Source organism: Myotis myotis, unplaced genomic scaffold, assembly GCF_014108235.1.
Source record: "Myotis myotis isolate mMyoMyo1 unplaced genomic scaffold, mMyoMyo1.p scaffold_m19_p_13, whole genome shotgun sequence".
NCBI lineage: Eukaryota > Metazoa > Chordata > Mammalia > Chiroptera > Vespertilionidae > Myotis > Myotis myotis.
Genome location: NW_023416317.1, coordinates 29,968,022 through 29,988,751, shown reverse-complemented (window position 1 = coordinate 29,988,751; position 20,730 = coordinate 29,968,022). Strand labels below are relative to the sequence as shown.

Here is a 20,730-nt window from a genome sequence, read left to right as displayed (position 1 = left end):
TCCCTTCCTCTCTGTAAAAAATCAATAAAATATATTTAAAAAAAAAATTCAAAGCAACACAAATATACAATAATAGAGTGGTTAAATAAGTCATGGTATCTAACTATCACTTTATGCAGATATTTAAATTTTGTGCTTGTACATAAACATAAATGGAGAAATCACATTTGCAAAATTGTTTGTGATATAACTTCCATAGTAAAAATGTGTTTACCTGTACACACAAGCTAAAAGGTTCCAAAATATTAATAGTGGTTAACTCTGAGCTGTGGATTGTATTTTGGCTTTTTGTACTGTTTTATAATTTATAAAGTTGATCTAATGAACTTGTATTACTTTTATAAACAGGAAAAAGAAGTTATTCCCCTTTATCTGTTTACATAGGTAATATGTATTCACTGCAGAGTTAGAAAATTGTGATAAAAACTTCACCTTTAGTCTACCACTCAGAGACAGCCTGTCTTATCATTTAGGAGTATATCTTTCTAGACATTTCTATGCAAATAGTAAGTAGTTTGTTTTACAGAAATGGAATTTATACTACATATTGTTTTGTAATCTGCTTTAAAGGAGGGATAGCCCTAACCGGTTTGGCTCAGTGGATAGAGCATTGGCCTATGGACTGAAAGGTCCCAGGTTCAATTCCAGTCAAGGGCATGTACCTTGATTGCGGGCACATACCTAGTAAGGAGTGTGCAGGAGGCGGCTGATCGATGTTTCTCTCTCATCGAACTCTCTATCCTTCTCCTTTCCTCTCTGTAAAAAATCAATAAAATATATTTTAATGAATAAATAAAGGAGGGATAAAATAGAGATAGCAGGCCTAAACACTTAAAAGTTTATTAGTCTAAAAAAGTGGTTCTCAACCTTCCTAATGCCCCGACCCTTTAATACAGTTCCTCATGTTGTGGTGACCCAACCATAAAATTATTTTCGTTGCTACTTCATAACTGTAATTTTGCTACTGTTATGAATCATACTGTAAATATCTGATATGCAGGATGTATTTTCATTGTTACAAATTGAACATAATTGAAGCATAGTGATTAATCACAAAAACAGTATGTAATTATATATGTGTTTTCCGATGGTCTTAGGCAACTCCTGTGAAAGGGTCGTTCGACCCCCAAAGAGGTCGCAACCCACAGGTTGAGAACCGGTGGTCTAAAAGGAAGAGAAACTGATGGCAGTTTAAGAGAATAAATAATTGGCACAAACTAACGTTTTTTCGAGCTGTGGTAGTGCTCAGAAAAAGTGCCAGTGTGTGGGAGGGGAGAGGGGAAGCAAAGGGATGCAGACAGAAGTACGGGTGAGGGGTCATGAGAGGAAATGTAGAGACCAGCTGCAGCGAAATTCAACCCGCATATATAAGAGGCTTCTGCTGGCCACCCCTCTTCTCATGTTGTGGGAGATAAGATAAGGCTTACACAGCGCATATGTAGGTGATGAGGTCCCGAGGGGAGAGGAGGAGTCTTACAATAGTCACAGCCTGTAGGATGAGCTCTAGGATGGCAACAGAGGAAAAGGACTGTTTACAGTTGTTAATAGCTATCTGACATGGTTCAAAAGCAATACCAGAACCAGAATCCCAAGGCTATACCACCTAGAGCTTCATCATAAAAGGAATTTACAAGGAAATCAGAGTGAGTCTGCAAACAGAAATTACCAGACTCAAATATTAGAAAGGGAATAAGAATGCCAGTCCCATGGAAAGAGCAGAGGCTTAGGAGCCAGACAGATCTGGTTCTACCTACCACTCACCAGCTGGGCAGGTTACCTGACTCCTGAGGCTCAGTTTCAGAAGACACCAGCAACTACCTTCCTAGGTGGTTGTGAGACTCTAAGATAATATACATAAACACCTGGCACATAGATACCTGATAAGTAGTATCTATTACTACTATTACTGCCCTTGCATGGGAAGAGATGCAATATAACATCATGGATAAGAGCACAGAATTTGGAGGTAGACACCCTCATAAATTCAAATCCTTGACATATCACTAACTAGCTTTGTGATCCCAAGCATCCAAGCCTCAACATCCCCTATATGACAATGAGGATACCACCTGCCATACTAAGCTATTTTAAGGATTAAATAAGACAATGTACAGGGTGAGGCAAAAGTAGGTTTTCTGGCCCTAACCGTTTTGGTTCAGTGGATAGAGCGTCAGCCTGCGGACTGAAGGGTCCCAGGTTCGATTCCGGTCAAGGGCATGTGCCTTGCTTATGGCACATCCCCAGTAGCGGGTGTGCAGGAGGCAGCTGATGGGTGTTTCTCTCTCGTTGATGTTTCTCTCTATTCCCTCTCCTTTCTTCTCTGTAAAAAATCAATAAAATATATTTTTTTTAAAAAAAGTAGGTTTTCTGTGTTTCACGTACAACTGTAAACCTGCTAGTGCCCCACCCTATTAATTATAATATCTTTATATTATACCCTTAGGCATAGTGCCTATTTAACCAACAAATAATTACAAGTACCACTTCTATGATCTTGGCCACACTGCATAACCCCGCTGAACTAGAATTTAATCAGCTGTGGCATTAGCATTCCACTACCTACCTTGTTCCCCTCATTCCCAGAGCACAGAACATGGCACATAGTTGGCACAATAAATATCTGTTGCATGACCTGGACTGGACTGAGAATTAGAGATAATGTATAAAATATAAGTGTCTGGCATACAAATGTTGGGGCGGGGGGGGGGGGTGTAAAGGAGGGAACAGAGCTATTTGTCTTTCCATCAGAACACGGGCTCCTCCAGGGCAAAGAACCTTTGTTTTATTCATTTTGTGATCCCAGCCCCTGGCAGACGGTTAGAGATGTGGAAGAGCCTCAGCAGATGTTTACTGAGTGGCACTGGAGGCAGCAGTAATCCAGCAGCTGCCCTTCTACAAGGAAAACTGCAGGCGTTCTGATGACTTGACCTTCCAAAAACAACTTGAAATTCTCCATCTACTTTACCATCTAACAACAGTCATAGGGAGCCTTGTGCCAAGTGTCTGTACTTCCTAATTCAAGGCTGGTACTTAGGTCATGTCTCCAATAACTAACCTGTTAATAACTCCAGATTTCAGTGAGGTGAAAGAGTGCCAAAGGTTTCCATAGGTATGAGAATGCAGGCATTGTGATCATTATATCCAGCACCACAACACGATCACAGCATACAACAGAGTTTGTATAAATTCAGCTAAGCTAATGAATGGTCATAGGGGAAACCAGAAAGACAGGGTATCAGTTACATAAATTTTTTCAACTAGATGTATCACCTGTATGAAGACAACAGATTATGACACCAAATTTATCATTAACATTTTTAGGATTTCTACAATAAAAGTAATTAAAAATGATGTAAAACAGGCTAAAGGGTCCTCCAAGTTGCTATCTTAAGAAACTGAGATCTACAATATCAGAAACAAGCTTTTCTGCCAATTTGACTAATATGTACTTGATTACTTCAGATATTTAGTTGAGGTTTTTACATTACCTTAAAAATACTTTCTTACAAGATATTCTGGTATTTTACCAACAGTTTTACCTTTTATTAACCTAGATTAATGTAATTATTTTTATTCTGAGAGTCTTCATCTGATTAGTAGAGAAGTACAGGCTTGCTGCTGGAAAAAAATGGAAAATGTAGAAGTTAAAGTCATTCTTGGTTCAGTCATCTAGAGATAACCATTATTTACACTTCGGTATATTTCTTTTTGCCATTTAATGTTACATGTCTTTCCATCACAACATGGGCTCCTCCAGGGCAAAGAACCTTTGTTTTATTCATTTTGTGATTCCAGCACCTGGCAGATGGTTAGGGATGTGGAAGAGCTCCCAGATGTGTTTTCATAGACATGACTGTCAGTGCTTCAGGGTACTCTCAAGCAATAACTCACCCGTTTCTCTATTATTGGACATTTAGATAGTTTAGAACTGTTTTTTAATTTTTAATGGTGGGTTTTTTCCTTTATATTAAATGTAGACTATAGAGAATTACTCTTTGTAAGAATTCCACACTTACTTCCATTAGCACTGGAAAATAAGGCGCTATAGGCAAAGAAGGCCAGCCAAAAACCCACCGGAGCAATCTTCCAGAATGTAGCTAGTGAAAGTCAAGTCTGGAGCAGGGGTTGTGTGGAGCCTGACTGTCCTCAGTGAAGTGAGAGAATTCAGCAGAGGAGCAGGGATACTGGGGGCAGAGGAGGGAGGTGACAGCATTTTATGTGTATATTCGGGCCTGGGAAGAGAAAAAGAAGGAATAACAAATTAATATGGCAAAGTAGAATAGTTCTGAGTCATTTTTTCATAATGCTCAGTAAACAGTCTTTATGTGGACCTTAAATTATTAATACGATGTTTTCATTTTTTCTGCATTCAACAAATCAAAGCCCAATTTTAATTTCAATAGATATTCACTGGTACCCACTCTAGGCCAAGCAGTGGTTGATAACAGAAATGAATGAAACCCTATCACTTCTTTCCAGTTCATAATTAGATCATATTTAAACTTGTATTTGACTATCTACATCCCAAATAAAAAAAGGATGACCCTGAGGAACTGTAGAGATCCTCAGCCATCAAAAATGAAGTGATATCAACTTTCTGAGGCAGGAAAATGGCACACATTAGGAAACTTTAACAAGAGTTAAAATAAAAAATTCCCTAGTCATTGAATGGGTCAGCAGGGAAATTCATTAGCCAAATATCCAACTTGCCAAGTATTTCAGCTAATCCACCTTAAATCAGTGGCTGTTTTTAATTTAAAAGTATACAGGTAAAATTCATCTACTACTGTTTCTAAAGCATTATAGACTCCATACTAGAGATCTACTTAAAATTTTATTCTATGCTTATAGCTACTGTGTTAGATTTCCTCAGACAAGCCCTAAATCAACTATCCTATCTCTTTGCCCCTGTAAAGAATCAAATCCCAAAATTGGAATCAAACTACAACTCCCAGACAATAACCTGAAACTGCATACAAATCCTTTGTCAGACCACATAAGAGCCAGTCATTATTTCCACTCTTTCCAGCTGTTATAAGTTTGCCCAGAAAATTGCTCATCTGAAAGGGAAAACTTAGAGAAACAGGTTTCTAAATGCAGTCTTATTGCTAGAAAACACACATATAAACCATTGTTCTCCCTTATGTTAACAATACTATGTTTATACTAAAAGAATTTGTGCTGAATATGACAACTAGGATTTCCAGTGAACTATTTGTGAACCCTATGAATTCTGCTTTATTTTTTTTAACGCTTTACTAATTAAAAATGATTAAATTAACAGAATACTTCATAAAATTACCTTCATTGGAACTCAGAGGAATCCCAGTGACCTACCAATAAACCTGAAAGAGGTCATTTAGCAGGAAACTAACTCTCTCCCCCAAGAATTCCTGGGGAGCAGGATAAAGATTAAGGCTCTTCTAGTTCTGACTTTAGTGACTTCAAGATCACCTCCTCACCTTCACCATTTTATGATTCCAGGCTTCCCCAACAACTTGACATATCATTTCACAAGAGCATTAGGACATCACAATTCATTCAACAATTCATTTTAAGCCGCTAGTGCCAGGTATTACAGTATAGCCCAAGGATATTGATGAGTTACAAAATGGACACTTTATAGTCCAGTGGGGGAAGACAGCTATTTGATTATACAGTTATGAATGAAAAAAATAGGGTGAACCAACAATGGAGAGAGGCTTGCAAGGGTGCTGAGGGAAGAATTTCCTGAGGAGGTGATGAGAACGTTAAGAAAGAAACAGTTGTGCAAAAAGCAGGGAGCAAAAATGTCCTAGGCAGAGGGAAAAAATATGTGCAGTGGCTCTGAGACAGGACACAGTGTATTAAGAACACTTTAAAAGGCCAGTGTTGCTGGGTATAGTGAGCAACAGAAGGAAATGTGGTTGGAAAAATTAGGGAAACTATTGAGAGTTTAACAAGGACTAATGTAATCCCCTTACATATTTTGAAGCTTGCTCTGCTAGATTGGTAGAGGGGCAAGAATAGAATCAAGGAGTCTAATAAGGAAGCCATTACAGATATCTAAATAATGGTGGTAGCTCAGGTACTGGGAATCAGGAACTTTTAAATGACAGCTCAGATTTTAAAATGAGCACAAGTAAACCAAAGGGGGAAGGGCACTGCAGGACACTGAAAAACCTGCACAGTAGCATTAGGTCCCAGACCATAACCCATTCTGACACAGTAAATAGCCTAGTATGGCAGTAGCAAAGGGTTTATGATAAGAGTGAAAGCCGGAAGACTATTGCTAGAAAACTATTGTAGTAATCCAAGCATGAAAGTATAGTGCCCTAAACAAAAATCAGTGCTAACGGAGAAGAAAAGGCAGGACTATATCTGTGTGATACTCAAAGTGGTAGAAGAGATTGGCTGGATTTGAAGAAGGGAGGGGGCAGGAAGAGGAATTTGGGATGGCTAGGTTTCTGGCTTTGAGTGGGTAGGAGTGTGAGAAGGGTAAGTTCAGGTTTGTATAAGCTCTCACACCAGAAGAACCATGCATGGTGGTTTCCAGCTTAGGAAGAGGCCGAGGCTGGACATGCACATTTAGAAGCCACAGATGAACAAGCCATGACAAAGGCTGATTACCGGGAAAGTACTTAGGAGAAGAGCTTGTCCAGAACCCCGAGATGCACTGACACTAAAGGCTCAAGTGTTAAAGCAGAGTTTATCAACAGCAGCATGATGTTTTAAGCTGAATAATTCTGAGGCATCTAGCACATTGTAGGAAGTTTAGCAGCATCCCTGGACTCTACCCACTAGATGTCAGTAGGACCCACCCCATTGTGACAATCATATCTCCACACATTGCCAAATGTCCCCTGGGGTGGAGGGGAGGGAACCACTCCCAGTTGAGAACCACTGAGTTAGAGTAAGAGGAGTCTCCAGAACACTAAGGACACTGACAATAGGTTCTGAGTGAGCTCCCTCAATCCATGATTCCTCCCATATCTCTGTGCATGGTACTGCTCTTGGTGCCTTGAAAATGCAAAAGAAATGGTAACATTCCAGTATAACCAACCTTCAGGGCATTGGAATATCTTCATGTACTAGATTATATCAGATCCATTGCTGGAGCCCAGACCGTGTGGCTCAGTGTTTGAGTGCCGACCTATGAACCAGGAGGTCATGGTTTGATTCCCAGTCAGGTTGCAGGCTCGACCCCTAGTAGGGGGCATGCAGGAGGCAGCCAATCAATGATTCTCTCTCATCATTGATGTTTCTATCTCTCCCTCTTTCTTCCTTTCTGAAATCAATAGAAAATATTTAAAAATAATCCATTGCTAGAAATCACATTTCTGGTATGAGGCTATAGTGGGGAGAAGTATGTATTTTTATAAAACTTTTATTCACAAATGACATACACACAAAAATTGTGACCCTGCCCCCAATATAGGCTTGTGCCACCATCCTATCACTTCTCAATCATGAGAATAATACCTGACATTTTCCAAGAACTTATAATTTATAGGCTCTCTCACCTAATCTTCACTCAGCCCTTATGATAGATAGGAACTGCTGTTATTAACTGAGGAAACTGATGGAGGGGTTAATAAGCAACATACCCGAAGCCACATTAAGTGATCAAACTGAAATTAGAACCTCCAAAGTCCATGCTCTAAAGCTAAACCACTTAGCCACTATTCCAAATGGCCTCCATTCGACTGTAAGGAAGGCGCTGCTTCAGTCCTTTTCATACTTTGTATTTCTAGCACTTGGCTCATGCTTAGCAACAGGAGCTAAAATATTTACTGAATGAGTCTAAGGTCAGACTTAACTCTTTAACTTACTCCCAGATCTGCATTGAGGTGTTTAAGAAATTAAGAGCTCACAGACAGCAGCAGCCACAGTGTCTAACACTGCATTGCTAGAATTTTGAGAATTGCATTCCCAGAAATGGAGTCTCTACCATCAACCCTGCTTCACTTCCCATGTTTTTGTCCTCCTTATCCAGCATTGTGAGAGGTGGAAACAGAAATTATGTACTGGAGTATTTTTGCAAAATGACTAAGTTGTAATTTTTTAAAATAACTTGAATCAAAAACTGATACTCGGGGAGAAGTTTTCCAAAGATCAAATAGCCTTTTTTTCTTCTTTTTTTAAAGCCTCTTTTCAAAAAGGTTTTAGAAAGTTGAGCAGGTGCCACCTAAGGGGTATACCTGCTTCAGCATATTTTCCCTCACTAGTCAGCCTTGGTACTTTTTGTAAAAGGACTATTAAGTACAGAAATTTCTGCACAAATGTTGTAAAAATCCCATGCAGAGAGTAACAAAGCTAAGCCAGTTATGCCAAGTACTACAAGAGACTTTGCTCATTGATCATGTGTATTTTTCTGGGCTCAGGTGTAGCCTGAGAATATTTATCATTTTAATGCTTCAAGCTGCCATCACCCCCAAGAGATAAAATATTTGTCATTCCTGCCTAAACCCACCCTCAGGGGTAGCCTGGAGGATATGGAACAGGGGAGTGGGGTTATCAGTAAAAGGGGAGTTAGCAGAGGGAATATGTTGTGGAGTTCTACAAAGAATGGCTTCAGTCTATTCCATGTACACACTTGCACAACTAAATGTACTTCTTGCAAGCCATGCAGCTATAAGCAATGCGAGTTAAGAAAGTTCCCCACTTTGCATGGAAAGCATTCATGTAAAGCTCAGACTTTATGGACCTCACACCTTCCCTAACCTAGCTGGAGCATCATTCAGAACACTCATTCCTACCAGGCTCCTAAGGAAACCTTTTTATTTTTTTAATTTTTCTTTAATCCTCACACAAAGATATGTTATTGATTTTTTGAGAGGGAGAAAAACATCAGTTGGATCTCCAACTGAAGATTTTTTTAAAATATATTTTATTGATTTTTTACAGAGAGGGAGGGAGAGGGATAGAGAGTTAGAAACATCGATCAGAGAGAAACATCGACCAGCTGCCTCCTGCACACTCCCCACTGGGGATGTGCCCACAACCAAGGTACATGCCCTTGACCGGAATCGAACCTGGGACCCTTGAGTCCGCAGGCTGATGCTCTATCCACTGAGCCAAACCGGTTAGGGCTCCAACTGAAGACTGAACCCACAACCTAGGTATGTGCCCTGTGAATTGAACCTGCAACCGAGATATGGGATGATGCTCCAACTGAGCTACACGACCAGGGTGGAAAACCTTGATACAGCACATTTTCAACAAATTCTAACATGAACTTGGGCTTTGAAGAACGTATTTTCCTTCCCGAACAGCCTTCACCAGGGGGACTCAATTGTTTACAGCTGCCATTTAACAGCTTTTACAAGCTGGTGCTCAGTCTCTAGTTTACAATATTGACTTCTACCCACTTTCTTTTAAAAAATCAGTAAATCACTTCTGTTTCTTTCAGTTCTTTTGAAGATTATGAAACAGAGGAACCTGCCTCTCCCTCTGAAATTGGAAACAAAGGCAAAATAGCAACCTCAAGCCTTTCTGAGAAATGTGGAAAGCTTCAGTCAGTGGATGAAGAATAGTTGCCAATGTCTATAATGAAAAGGAGATATGTATTTTAAATGTTTTTTTTCTTGTGAAGAGATGCTTAGTTTGCAAACTGCTTTTTAAAGGCTTTGATTTCTGCAAGTGTGTATTGGCACTGGGAACTTTAAAAAATTTTTAAGCAATAGGTCTGGATATACACACTCAATTTGGAAGACTACTCCAGTTTGCCTCAAACCTCTTACAGAGATTTCCTTAGAAGCAATTACAATGATATACATCACCTTCCAAAGTCTGTGAACCAGCACTCTTCACCCTGAATGTACCAAGGATCTCTTGGGGACAGTGTCAAGCACAGTAATAAGGAGTTGCCTGTGTTGTCCAGCATCCCTGAGGCCCTTCAGGGTTCCTGTGGAGCCCAGAAGAAACTTTCACTTGCAGAAAACTTGAGTCAAAAAATTCTGGAACTTGAAAAAGCATTAAGGGCCTTCAGAACTGAATTAGCCCTGGTAATAAAAGCACTGCCGAAACATCTCAGAGACTTCTTTTAATTATGTGTGTACTGGAGTTCAAAGATCTTGAACTTACTTGGTTTAATGTATTATTTCACAATGACCTGCCAAACTGCTAGTCACTTTACATCCTCAGGTATTGTAACCACTGGGCCTTCCAACTTTGCTGGCAAGCTCTGAATAATCCCTTCCCCATCTTGACTGTGGGTCTTAAATAAAATCTAAAGAAAAAACTTCTTACATGAAAGTACAGAATTTGATTCATACTTGAAAAAAAGTTTCCTAACTCATCCACTATTTGTAGAAAATTGAATTAGTCTCTAAATTAGCTGATACCCCATCTATACTGCCTATCAGAAGGCCTTCTTGAAGACTTACTGATATATGAAAACTCTTACTAGACGTATTCCTTTCATGAGTTAATATCAGACTAATCCAATAGTAAAAGCCTCAATCTAAACATTATTCCTTACTTCATGTTGAAACTATTCAAATTTTCCATCCACTTCAGTAGTTATCACAGAAATAGAGGAAAACAGTGATGCCACCCAAAAAAGAAAGCTATTTCATGTACTATAGTGGTCGATGTATTCACTACGGATATCTACATTTGTCAGCAAGTCAGGATGCAGCCAAATCCTGATAACCTTCAAGATAAAAATGAAAATAAACTATAAAAAGGATGGAAATTTCTGACAATATAAGAGACACCAAAAAAAACCCCAACTTTTAAAATATTCATCTCTGTGAAAAGTCATCAACTTTTCCCCTATTAGTGTTTTAACCAAAAGTCCTGAATGTCAGAATAGCTTTCCTTCTCACCCCGACTTGGTTCCCATGCTGGTGTTAAGGCCAAATGATGAAATAAACATTGGAGTTGTGGTAGGCAAAAAGTGGAGAAAAGGAAAATTAGGAAATGTACTATCAACTGGTGTAACAGCAATCCTTGTCAATATACTCTCACTTTCTTGTTATTTTATCTCCATGATCAGAATTGATCTTCCATTTAACTGTTAAAGAAAATGGTAACTATTAAAACTTAATATCTAATAATTCACAAAGTAAAAGCTTAAAAGTGACTATTTGGCGGAAACACTACATGCAATAACCTAAACATACTGGTAAATACGATTAAAAATATTTATGTGGTACATAAAATTTACCATCTATCGGATAGTAAATTTACCATCTATCGGATTCTATCTCATCCAACCTTTACCAGGAAAGGAAAGCAATTACTTTTTTTTTTTAGAAGCCAGATATGGTTTAAAGGTTTTATTATCCATAATGACCTAAACTATTTCTCTAAGACTCAGCAAAAAGTAAAAATAAAATCCAATTTTCCAATATACTTTTTTTTTTTAACTTGGCTTTACATTTTTCCCTTGATTCTTACTAAAGTCCTCTTATTTTCACTTTGGTATTTGATTTCAAAAAGTCTGTAATTATTATAAAAGCAAGCTACCAATATCATTCCATTTAAGATAAGACTATTTTAATTTACGTTACCCCAAAGTATCACATTTTCAGACATAAGAATGTGTTTCACTCTACTCCTTTCCTAGAGTTGAAAGCAAGAAATGTGAATTTGAGGAACTAAGTATCTATTTGACTTCCTGGTAAAGATCATGCTGCATATAATCATTACCGCCCAACTGAAAATTTCAAGTCACAATATCCCAGTCTCCATGATAAAAGTTTCAATTGAAGTTTATCATAATACTAATGCTAGTCAATGAAAAAGTGAGTTTCATAGCATAACGTTACCAAAGTAATCAACTAATAAAATTCTATGTATTTTCCCTGCACCTTATCTACGTCATTGTATACTGTTCAAAGTGTTTATAAAACTCTATACTGATTAAATGAGATAAGTCATTTGCTCAACTTTTGGAAATGTTAAGGTATGTTTGAATAGAGAAGCCTGCATGACTTAACTTTTGTTTTTATTTCCCTTTTACGAAAACTAAATAAAGTTGTCAAATATGAATTCCACTAAGATAATCACTACATACTGTGCTTTTAATCACACTTGAATTCATTTTTATGTCTGAGTAACATTGTAAACAAGCTTGAGTTTCAAAGAGAATAACTCTTTGAGCCCCCTGAGAAAACGATAAAGATCTGTAAGGATAACACCTCAAAATGAGAAGTGATTTCCTCTGGGGGATGGGAAGGAACAGGGTTTGGGAATGAGAGGTTCACAGGGATCAAAGAGAACTTTAGTCTTATATATAATACATTCTTTTAAAAGAATATGTAATTGATTATTTAGGTACCTAAAAATACTTTTTAAAAGGAGGGAAAGCCCGGCCTGTGTGGCTCAGCTGTTGAGTGTCCACCCAGGAACCAAAAGGTCGCTGGTTCAATTCCTGGTCAGGGCACAAGGATTATAGGCTTGATCCCCAGTAGAGGGGATGCAGAATGCAGCAGATCAATGATTCTCTGTCATGGTTGTTTCTCTCTCCCTCTCCTTTCCACTCTGAAATCAATAGATATAGATATAGATATAGATATAGATATAGATATAGATATAGATATAGATATAGATATAGATATATAGATATACACACACACACACTAAACATTATTAAAGGGAGGGAGAAAAGTTAAAATACCATCCAAGTGTTAGATTCCAATACCATACTTTGAATTTAGTATTTTTTAAAGCATTTTATATTTGTTACTATGATACGGGGAAGGAAATTTTACTTTTCATATGTTGTAAAACTTACTTTTCTTCTACAAGGTCACCGCAGAGTTGTTTTAAGCAAACTAGATAGAACACAGTAAAGTAAAAGGAATTCTTACCCTTACACCTCAGCATGAAAATGTACACTTAATGAAACTAACAAAGGGATAAACTCTCAGCTCTAAAATTTCTATAACCTAAGATGAAAGATCATTTGATCACTTATGTTAATAACAAAGACTCAAAAGAACAAGTGAAAACATGTCATATTAAATGCTGTTATTATTTTGATAGTATCAAATCCTGATGAAGTAAATCCAGTTACTTCAGTAATAATTTCTTAATCATCCCTAGTTAGCCGTAACTCATGATATAAAGGAAAACAATGTAAAAATCAAGGCACTGTATTACTTCCCCAAATGTATACAATATAGGCCATTCAGAGCATGCTATCCCAAACTTTTCAGTATTCTACAACATAGAATTAGAAAACTAACATTTATTGATAGATTTAAGGTGTAATACAGGTTTCCAAAATGTGGCAGTGTGAATACCAGCATAAAAAAGAGAAACTTGTGCTAAAAACAACCTGAATTCATCATTGGCAATATTACATAACAATCAAGGCCCTCACATACTAAAGACTTCCACTTTTTCTATATTGCCAACCTCCCATGCATTAAAAAAACATAAAACTAAGATTATCAAACTTGGGAAGCAATAAGGTACTCTATGACTTTTAAGATCATAATATTAGGAAAGATTGGGAGATTTGCAAAATATATCCTAATCACCCATGTGTACAATCTCATTTCTAGTCATTTTTGCAGTGATCATTAATGAATAAAGAACAGATGTACAAGTTTATATATATATATAGCAGGGCATCTGGGTTCAACACAAAACTGTTACAAACTTTAGGCAAATACATGTTTCATGAGACACTGCTAACACTTGAGGAATTAAATAAAATTCCAAAACTTGGAAAGCAAATAAAGACAAGACAACTAAGAAGCATTTTCCACCATTTACTCTTGTTATCAAAAATAGTTCAACTCTTCTTGCAAAACAAAACAAAATAGTACATACTGGACACATACATCACATTTTTCTTCCTATGGCTTTAGCCCACCCCCACCCCACCAAGAGACAAAAAAAAAAAAAAAAAAAAAAATAGCTCAACAAGAAAAACAACTCTACCTGACCACATTCACAGAAAATGACACCAGGATACACTACAAAACAGAAGGAGGTGTCATCTGCTCTGTGTCCAAGGTTTCTTCTCCATGTCTTGTCCTAGGTGAGTAACCATCATTGAACATGCTGTGTGCCAAATCAAAACGTAACTTCAGCATATGTCAGATCTCACGAGAGATGGTGAACGTAAAAATTGGAAGTTTTCCAGCAGTATTTTTCTTTAAATAAGCACTGTCAAAGCAGCAACTCTTCTTTTAAATCATAAGGTCATTTCTTTACAACCTAGTCAGTCCTTGTTTTATTTGGGCTGTGCTCTTTCAAGCAACTGACCAGACTTCCCTTCAACAGAATGTTTGTGACTCACTTGTCTTCCCCATAAAAATTAAAGGGAAGAAGTGCATTTAAACTGAAACATAGTTTGTGCTTTACATGCAAAAGAGCATTCTAAAGAAAATCATCCTAGCTTCAAACCTACCTAAATGCAGAGGCTTCATTAAAAAAGGCATTTTTATTAGGCCTCTATATAGAAGCCTTCATAACAAATAGCACCCTAAAAAAAAAAAAAAAAAGCATATTTAAAATAATCTGTGGCAAACTATTTGAGGAAACAAAAAATCAAAGTGGCCAATAGCAGTTAAGTATAATGCAAAAATCTGGATACATTTGGGGGCATTATTCCAAAATTATTTTAAATACATCCCAATTTCTAAATAAAACGTTTACATATTTTTAGTTGTCACATACTATAATCTAAACTCAATCAGCTTCAGAATAAAACTGCTCTTCTCCACTTCATTTATCTAATTAGAACATTGCGCACAGTGAAGAAAGGATCAAGAATTTTTTCCCTAGAAATAAGTCAGACTTCACTAAAAAAAGGAGCTCAACTCACAAAATTTTGGTAGCATAAATAACTAAACATAGGCAGTCTGACAGAATTTCAGTTTGTTCACCTTTAAAAGGCAGATTTCTTCAACATTCTAATGAGGGGCAAATTTTTTTCATAATACTGCTGATTTAAGAACTGCTACATACACCAGTAGCCAATTTTCATGATCAGAAATGGTACTGTCAGCATATAGATTGAGCTGGACACATCAGCTTTTCAACAGGAGAAACATCAATGGCATCTGAAGATAGCAAGCACTGAGTCTCCTGAACAAACAATGGCTACATTTCACAAAAACTTAGCACAATCTTTATGGACTGACTAGATACCACTTCCTTACATTTAATCATAAACTTTGATTATGCACAAAGCATGACCATAAACAATGAGGTTAATGTTATCTTCCTTGCCAAAGTTCATTTTGTATAAATCAGTTGCATCAGCATTTGTTCTCAAACTATGAGGTTCTGTAAGAACTAAGGACATATAGTTGTAGGGTTACTCCTCCATTATCTGCAAACTATTTCCCCGACACTAACACATATAACTTAGCAATGAAAACACTTGATACAAGTGATCTATATGCAGGAGCTCCGGCAAGTTAAACCAACAAAACCATAGCTGCCTTAAACTGTAGCTATTTCCCTACCAGAGGCAGGTTTAAAGACCCACTGATTTAACAGTCGAATCTCATGTCTATAGCTTCATCCAAACTTTTATCATCATGGGTACTGGCAGCTAAAAATGTCGTTACTGGGGACCCTGTGACATTAATTACACTGGCGCTGGTACTAGCATTGCGCACAGCAATGCTAGTCACATTAATGCCCAAAGTGAGCCTGGTCTGCTCCAAGGCCTTTTCTGGCACAGCAAATGCCTCCAACTTCTTCTCCCCATTGGCCATATAGGAGTTTTGGCAGCCACGACATATACAATCTAAGCAGGCTTTGCGGTTAGAGTAGCAAGGGCAGCGTTGGCCGCGGCATGTAAGAACACTTGGATTTTGAGTAGCACGCCCACATTTACACCCTTTCTTTTCCTGGGTTTTTTTACACACAGTCTTGGTAGGACTTCCTGGCATAAAATGATGACTAGGAATCTTTTCCTTTACTGTTTTGTCTTTTTTAAGAATACCTGGCTTGGTTTTAGAGTGAGATTTCTTGGATCCATGGTCATGACTCTTTTTCATGCTTTTAGTAGATAAAAGTACAGTTTTGCTGATTTTAGGTGTTGTGCCTCCATTGGGAACAGTTGCTATAGGCTGAAGAGAAATTTTGCTCTCCCGTTTCACTGTCACAGGAACAGATGCCCCCAATGTTGGGCCTCGGATAATGGTAGAAATTGGAAGTGGCTGAACTTTCTCACTGTCGCTTTCTGATCTGGATCGTTTTCTATTCAATTTTGCTACCTTCGGAGTTGCTGCTGTACATGATAACCCATGAAGTGCAGGACTGGTGGACATAAAAACATTATGGCTAAGAGACTGGGAAGAAAGCTGCAGAAAAGGTCCATTGGATACATTGGATACTTCCAAATTGGGCTGCAAATTAGGGCAACAAACCTCTGTATTTGAAACAGTTTCTAGGCTGCGGAGTACTTCCTCAACACTCAGTAACAGAGAATCACCAGGTTTTATATCTTCACTGAAACTGCAGATATCAATGCCTGTGGAGCATAAGTCAGTGGCTACCGTGTCACAGACAGGTGGCAAGCTGTCAGACAGATCTTCAGTTTTTATGTCAACAGTGTTACATACATCAATCGTATTTGAATGTTCAGGGGAAGGAATATTTATACCAAATCTATCTATTGAAAGTCCATTATAAATAGGCAAACCATTGATAACAGAACTGCCGATAGCAATGCTGAGGGTGCTTTCAGATATTGGAGATAAACTAGCTTGAGGATCAGTTGTGGGTTCTGAGGTCGAAGGTAAAGGGGAATGTGTCAAAGGCAAAGTAAAGGATGAATCTGAGGGTTTTTCTGTCTCCTCACAAAGCAATGATCCATCATTAAGCAAAGCCAAAATATCAGAAGAACCGTCGACTGCTTCTATTATATCGCGTGCCAATGTAGTCTGTGTTATATATTCACATAGTTTTTTGTAGCAGTTCACTAGGATGCTTAACTGCTTGTTTTCTTCAAACTGCTCATAGTCTTTGCACCAACTACATGAAGGTTTCATCATCATTTTCTTGCCTTTACAAGTTTTGCAGACATAGTGTTGGCAGGTGGAGTTGGTGGGTGCAATAGGATCTTGTAGCAAATGTCCTAAGGGGGGGCGGGAAGGAAAGCATAGATTTTAGTAAAATAAATTTACAATTTCATATACTGAATAAGATGAGATTTTTAAGTAAACTATTAAAATTGAGATGGGTTAAACTCACCAACCAGACGAGATAACAAAAAATACAGGGTGGGGCAAAAGTAGGTTTACAGCCCTCAGCGGTTTGGCTCAGTGGATAGAGCGTCAGCCTGCGGACTCAAGGGTCCCAGGTTCGATTCCGGTCAAGGGCATGTGCCTTGGTTGCGGGCACATCCCCGGTGGGGAGTGTGCAGGAGGCAGCTGGTCGATGTTTCTAACTCTCTATCCCTCTCCCTTCCTCTCTGTAAGAAATCAATAAAATATATATTTAAAAAAAACAAAGTAGGTTTACAGTTCTGAGTATGCCAATGAGTTTATTCTTGTATTATTATTTATTAATTATTGTATAATTTTCCATAGAAATAACTGTAAACATACTTTGCCCCATCTTGTACATCTTACAAGAAATGAAAAGTAGCTAACTTTACTTTCATGCCATATTCCCTATTCCTTTATATCAAACCAGAATTTCCCTCGATTCTGTGTCTCTTCCCCAAACAGTATGTTCTGATCCACTTATACTTTTCAGTTAAGGCTATAAAGAGGTAAAGATCAGTCACCAAAAGCACAAACTAGGACATCAACCTAATAATGCTACATAATACTACAATATATTGAGCAAAAACATGTTATTTATTTATATTTTTAGTGATTTTAGAGAGAAAAAGGGAGATTTACTATCCCACTTATTTATGCAGTCATTGGTTAATTCTTATATGTGCCCTGACCAGGGATCAAACCCACAACCTTTGGTGTATCATGACAATGCTCTAACCCAGCCATGGGCAAACTACGGCCCGCAGGACGGATGCGGCCCGTTTGAAATGAATAAAACTAAAAAAAAAAAAAAAAAGACCGTACCCTTTTATGTAATGATGTTTACTTTGAATTTATATTAGTTCACACAAACACTCCATCCATGCTTTTGTTCCGGCCCTCCGGTCCAGTTTAAGAACCTATTGTGGCCCTTGAGTCAAAAAGTTTGTCCACCCCTACAGTCTAACCAAAAGAGCTACCCAGCCAGGGCCCATATTATTTATTTTGTGTTAGACCAGCGGTTCTCAACCTGTGGGTCATGACCCCTTTGGGGTCGAACGACCCTTTCACAGGGGTCGCCTAAGACCATCCTGCATATCAGATATTTACATTACGATTCATAACAGTAGCAACATTACAGTTATGAAGTAGCAACGAAAATAATTTTATGGTTGGGTCACAACATGAGGAACTGTATTTAAAGGGCCAGAAGATTGAGAACCACTGTGTTAGACAATGAGAAAAAGATATGAGCAAAAGAAACACACACCCCCGCCCTCCCGCCCTCATTAAACATAGTTTGAGGGTACTAATCAGTTAGTACAAAGGCATCTTCACAGAAAGATATAATTTCAAACGATTTTAATACATAAATACTAATCATAAATTAAGAAAATCAAAATGGAGTTATGAAAAAGAATGATGTCCATTTATTAAAAGCAAAAAAGGAGTACTACTAAGAGGTAATATGCAAATTAACTCGCGTGCCCTCAAAAGATGGCTGCCTACGACCAGGCCAGCAGGGGGTTAGTGAGGGACCACCAAACAACTGAACAAGCAGGCTGCGTGAAGCAACCAGGGCAGCAGGGGGGTTAGTGAGGGACAACCAGGTCGGCAGGAGGGGGAAGTTGGGGCAACCAGGCCAGCAGGGCAGGAAGTTGGGGGCGACCAGGCAGGCAGATAGGTGAGCGATTAGGAACCAGAGGTCCAGGACTGTGATAGAGATGTCCGACTGCCAGTTTAAGAAATTGTGATAGAGATGTCTGACTGCCGGTTTGGGATCGGGCCTAAACCGGCAGTCAGACATCCCCCAAGGGGTCCTGGATTGGAGAGGGTGTAGTCTGGGCTGAGGGGAACCCACACACACACAAATTTTGTGCACCAGGCCTCTAGTATAAAAGTAAAAGTGATCCCCCAGACTTGCTATCACTCCCAAATTACAAATGGCCTATTTATATGAGCCAGGAAGGGAAAAACAAAATAGTAACTGCTCCTTGGTTCCCAATTCAGGACAAATGGTTAGTAATTAACTCACAGCAGCACGTGTTTTCTCATACACATTCCATAATTTAAGACTCAGGTATAAAAAAGAAGGTACCTCCAGCTACAGCCAAGTGTAATCACTAAGTCCTCTAACTTAGAAGCAACTAGAATCAAAGAAGATCTATGGTAGCCAAAACAATTTTGAAAAAGAACAAAAAGTTGGAGGACTTAAACTACCAAATTTCCAAAATTTCCATAAAGCCACAAACATCAAGATAATGTGGTAATGGCAAAAGGACAGGCATATAAATCAATGGAACAGACCAGAGAGTCCAAATCAGTTGACATTTGTGGTCAACTGATTTGTGTGAGAAGAGTACCCAGATAACTCAATAGAGAAAAGAGAGTATTTTCAACATAATATGTAGGACAATTTGGTATCCGGGTCTGATTCCGGTCAAGGGCACATACCTTGGTTGCAGGCTCCTCCCCAGCCCAGGCCCTGGTGGGAGCTAGTGCAGAAGGCAACCAATTGATGTGTTTCTCTCACATCGTTGTTTCTCTCTGTCTTTCCCTCTCTCTTCCATTCCCTCTAAAATCAATGGAAAAATATCCTCGGGTGAGGATTAACAACAACAACAAAAAATAAAAAACTAATGGCATACCGCTATACACCTATTAGAACAGATAAATTCAAAATGACAAATAATACCAACAGCTGGCAAAGATGTGGACAAACTGGAACCTTTCTATATTATCAGTATGAATGTAAAAGGGTAAATCATACTGGAAAACAACTGGTAATTTTTTTAAAAGTTAAACATACATTTACCATACAAACCAGCAATTCTACTTCTAAGAACCTACTCAAAGGTAAATGAAAGTGTATTTCCATGTAAAGAGATGTATGTGAATATGCATAGTAGCATTAGTCATAATAGACAAAAACTGGAAATAATCCAAATGTCCATCAGCTAGTGAGTACATAAATAAAATGTAGTATATTCATACAATAGAATACTGTTTAACAATAAAAGAAGAAAAAAAAACTATTGGAACATCCCAAAATATGATGAACTTCAAAAACATGCTAAGTGAAAGAAGCCCGATGCCAAATACATCATTGTATTATCCCATTTATATAAAATGTCTAGAAATGGCAGAAAAGGAAAAATAGTGGTTGCCTAAGGCTAGCAGTGTGAGCAGGGATTAATTGCAAATGGGCACAATGGTACTTTTTGGAGGTGATGAAAATGTTCTTACGTAATGGTGTTGGAGGTGATGAAAATGTTCTCATATCATGGTGTTGGTTAAGCAGTAAGTCAAGGCCCCAGTAGTTGGAATTTCTTAGAATATCCTTCACTTAATCTAAGGAAGGGCATAGGGATATATACTAGTACATATGCACTTAAAAAAATGTTATCTGCCCTAGCTGGTGTGACTCAGATGATTGATCATTGTCCCGTGTACCAAAAGGATCCAGGGTTCAATTCCCAGTCAGGGCACATGCCCAGGTTGCAGGTTTGGTCCCCCAGGGTGGGTATGGGAGGTACCCAATCAATGTCTCTCTCTCAGATTA

The 20,730-nt window shown here is 38.2% G+C and overlaps 2 protein-coding genes and 1 long non-coding RNA gene across 13 annotated transcripts in view; 1 reads left to right on the top strand and 2 right to left on the bottom strand.

Annotated features, from left to right (window-relative positions):
• Positions 1 to 11,984, top strand: part of PPP2R3A (protein phosphatase 2 regulatory subunit B''alpha) — a 156,754-nt gene extending 144,770 nt beyond the window's left edge. For 7 of the 8 annotated variants that reach the window (XM_036332506.1, XM_036332503.1, XM_036332504.1 and 4 more), the window contains one exon: positions 9,392 to 11,984. In XM_036332506.1, coding sequence (XP_036188399.1) covers positions 9,392 to 9,515 — 124 coding nt within the window. In that variant the 3' untranslated portion in view covers positions 9,516 to 11,984. Of the gene's footprint in view, positions 1 to 2,803; positions 3,062 to 9,391 lie in introns of those variants that run through there. The other variant, XM_036332507.1, reaches the window with a different exon arrangement.
• Positions 709 to 7,137, bottom strand: LOC118668149. 2 transcript variants are annotated; one of them, XR_004971549.1, is made up of 5 exons: positions 7,043 to 7,137; positions 4,017 to 4,232; positions 3,540 to 3,618; positions 3,056 to 3,196; positions 709 to 756 (listed from the first exon to the last, which is right to left on the bottom strand). It is a non-coding gene; the product is annotated as an uncharacterized LOC118668149 (long non-coding RNA). The 2 variants fall into 2 exon arrangements; XR_004971548.1 differs by lacking the exon at positions 7,043 to 7,137 and adding an exon at positions 4,964 to 5,067.
• Positions 11,985 to 13,160: 1,176 nt separating the features above from the next.
• The window catches only part of MSL2 (MSL complex subunit 2), a 36,023-nt gene continuing 28,453 nt past the window's right edge, over positions 13,161 to 20,730 (bottom strand). For 2 of the 3 annotated variants that reach the window (XM_036332512.1, XM_036332514.1), the window contains exon 2: positions 13,161 to 17,038. In XM_036332512.1, coding sequence (XP_036188405.1) covers positions 15,444 to 17,038 — 1,595 coding nt within the window. In that variant the 3' untranslated portion in view covers positions 13,161 to 15,443. Of the gene's footprint in view, positions 17,039 to 17,154; positions 17,296 to 20,730 lie in introns of those variants that run through there. The other variant, XM_036332513.1, reaches the window with a different exon arrangement.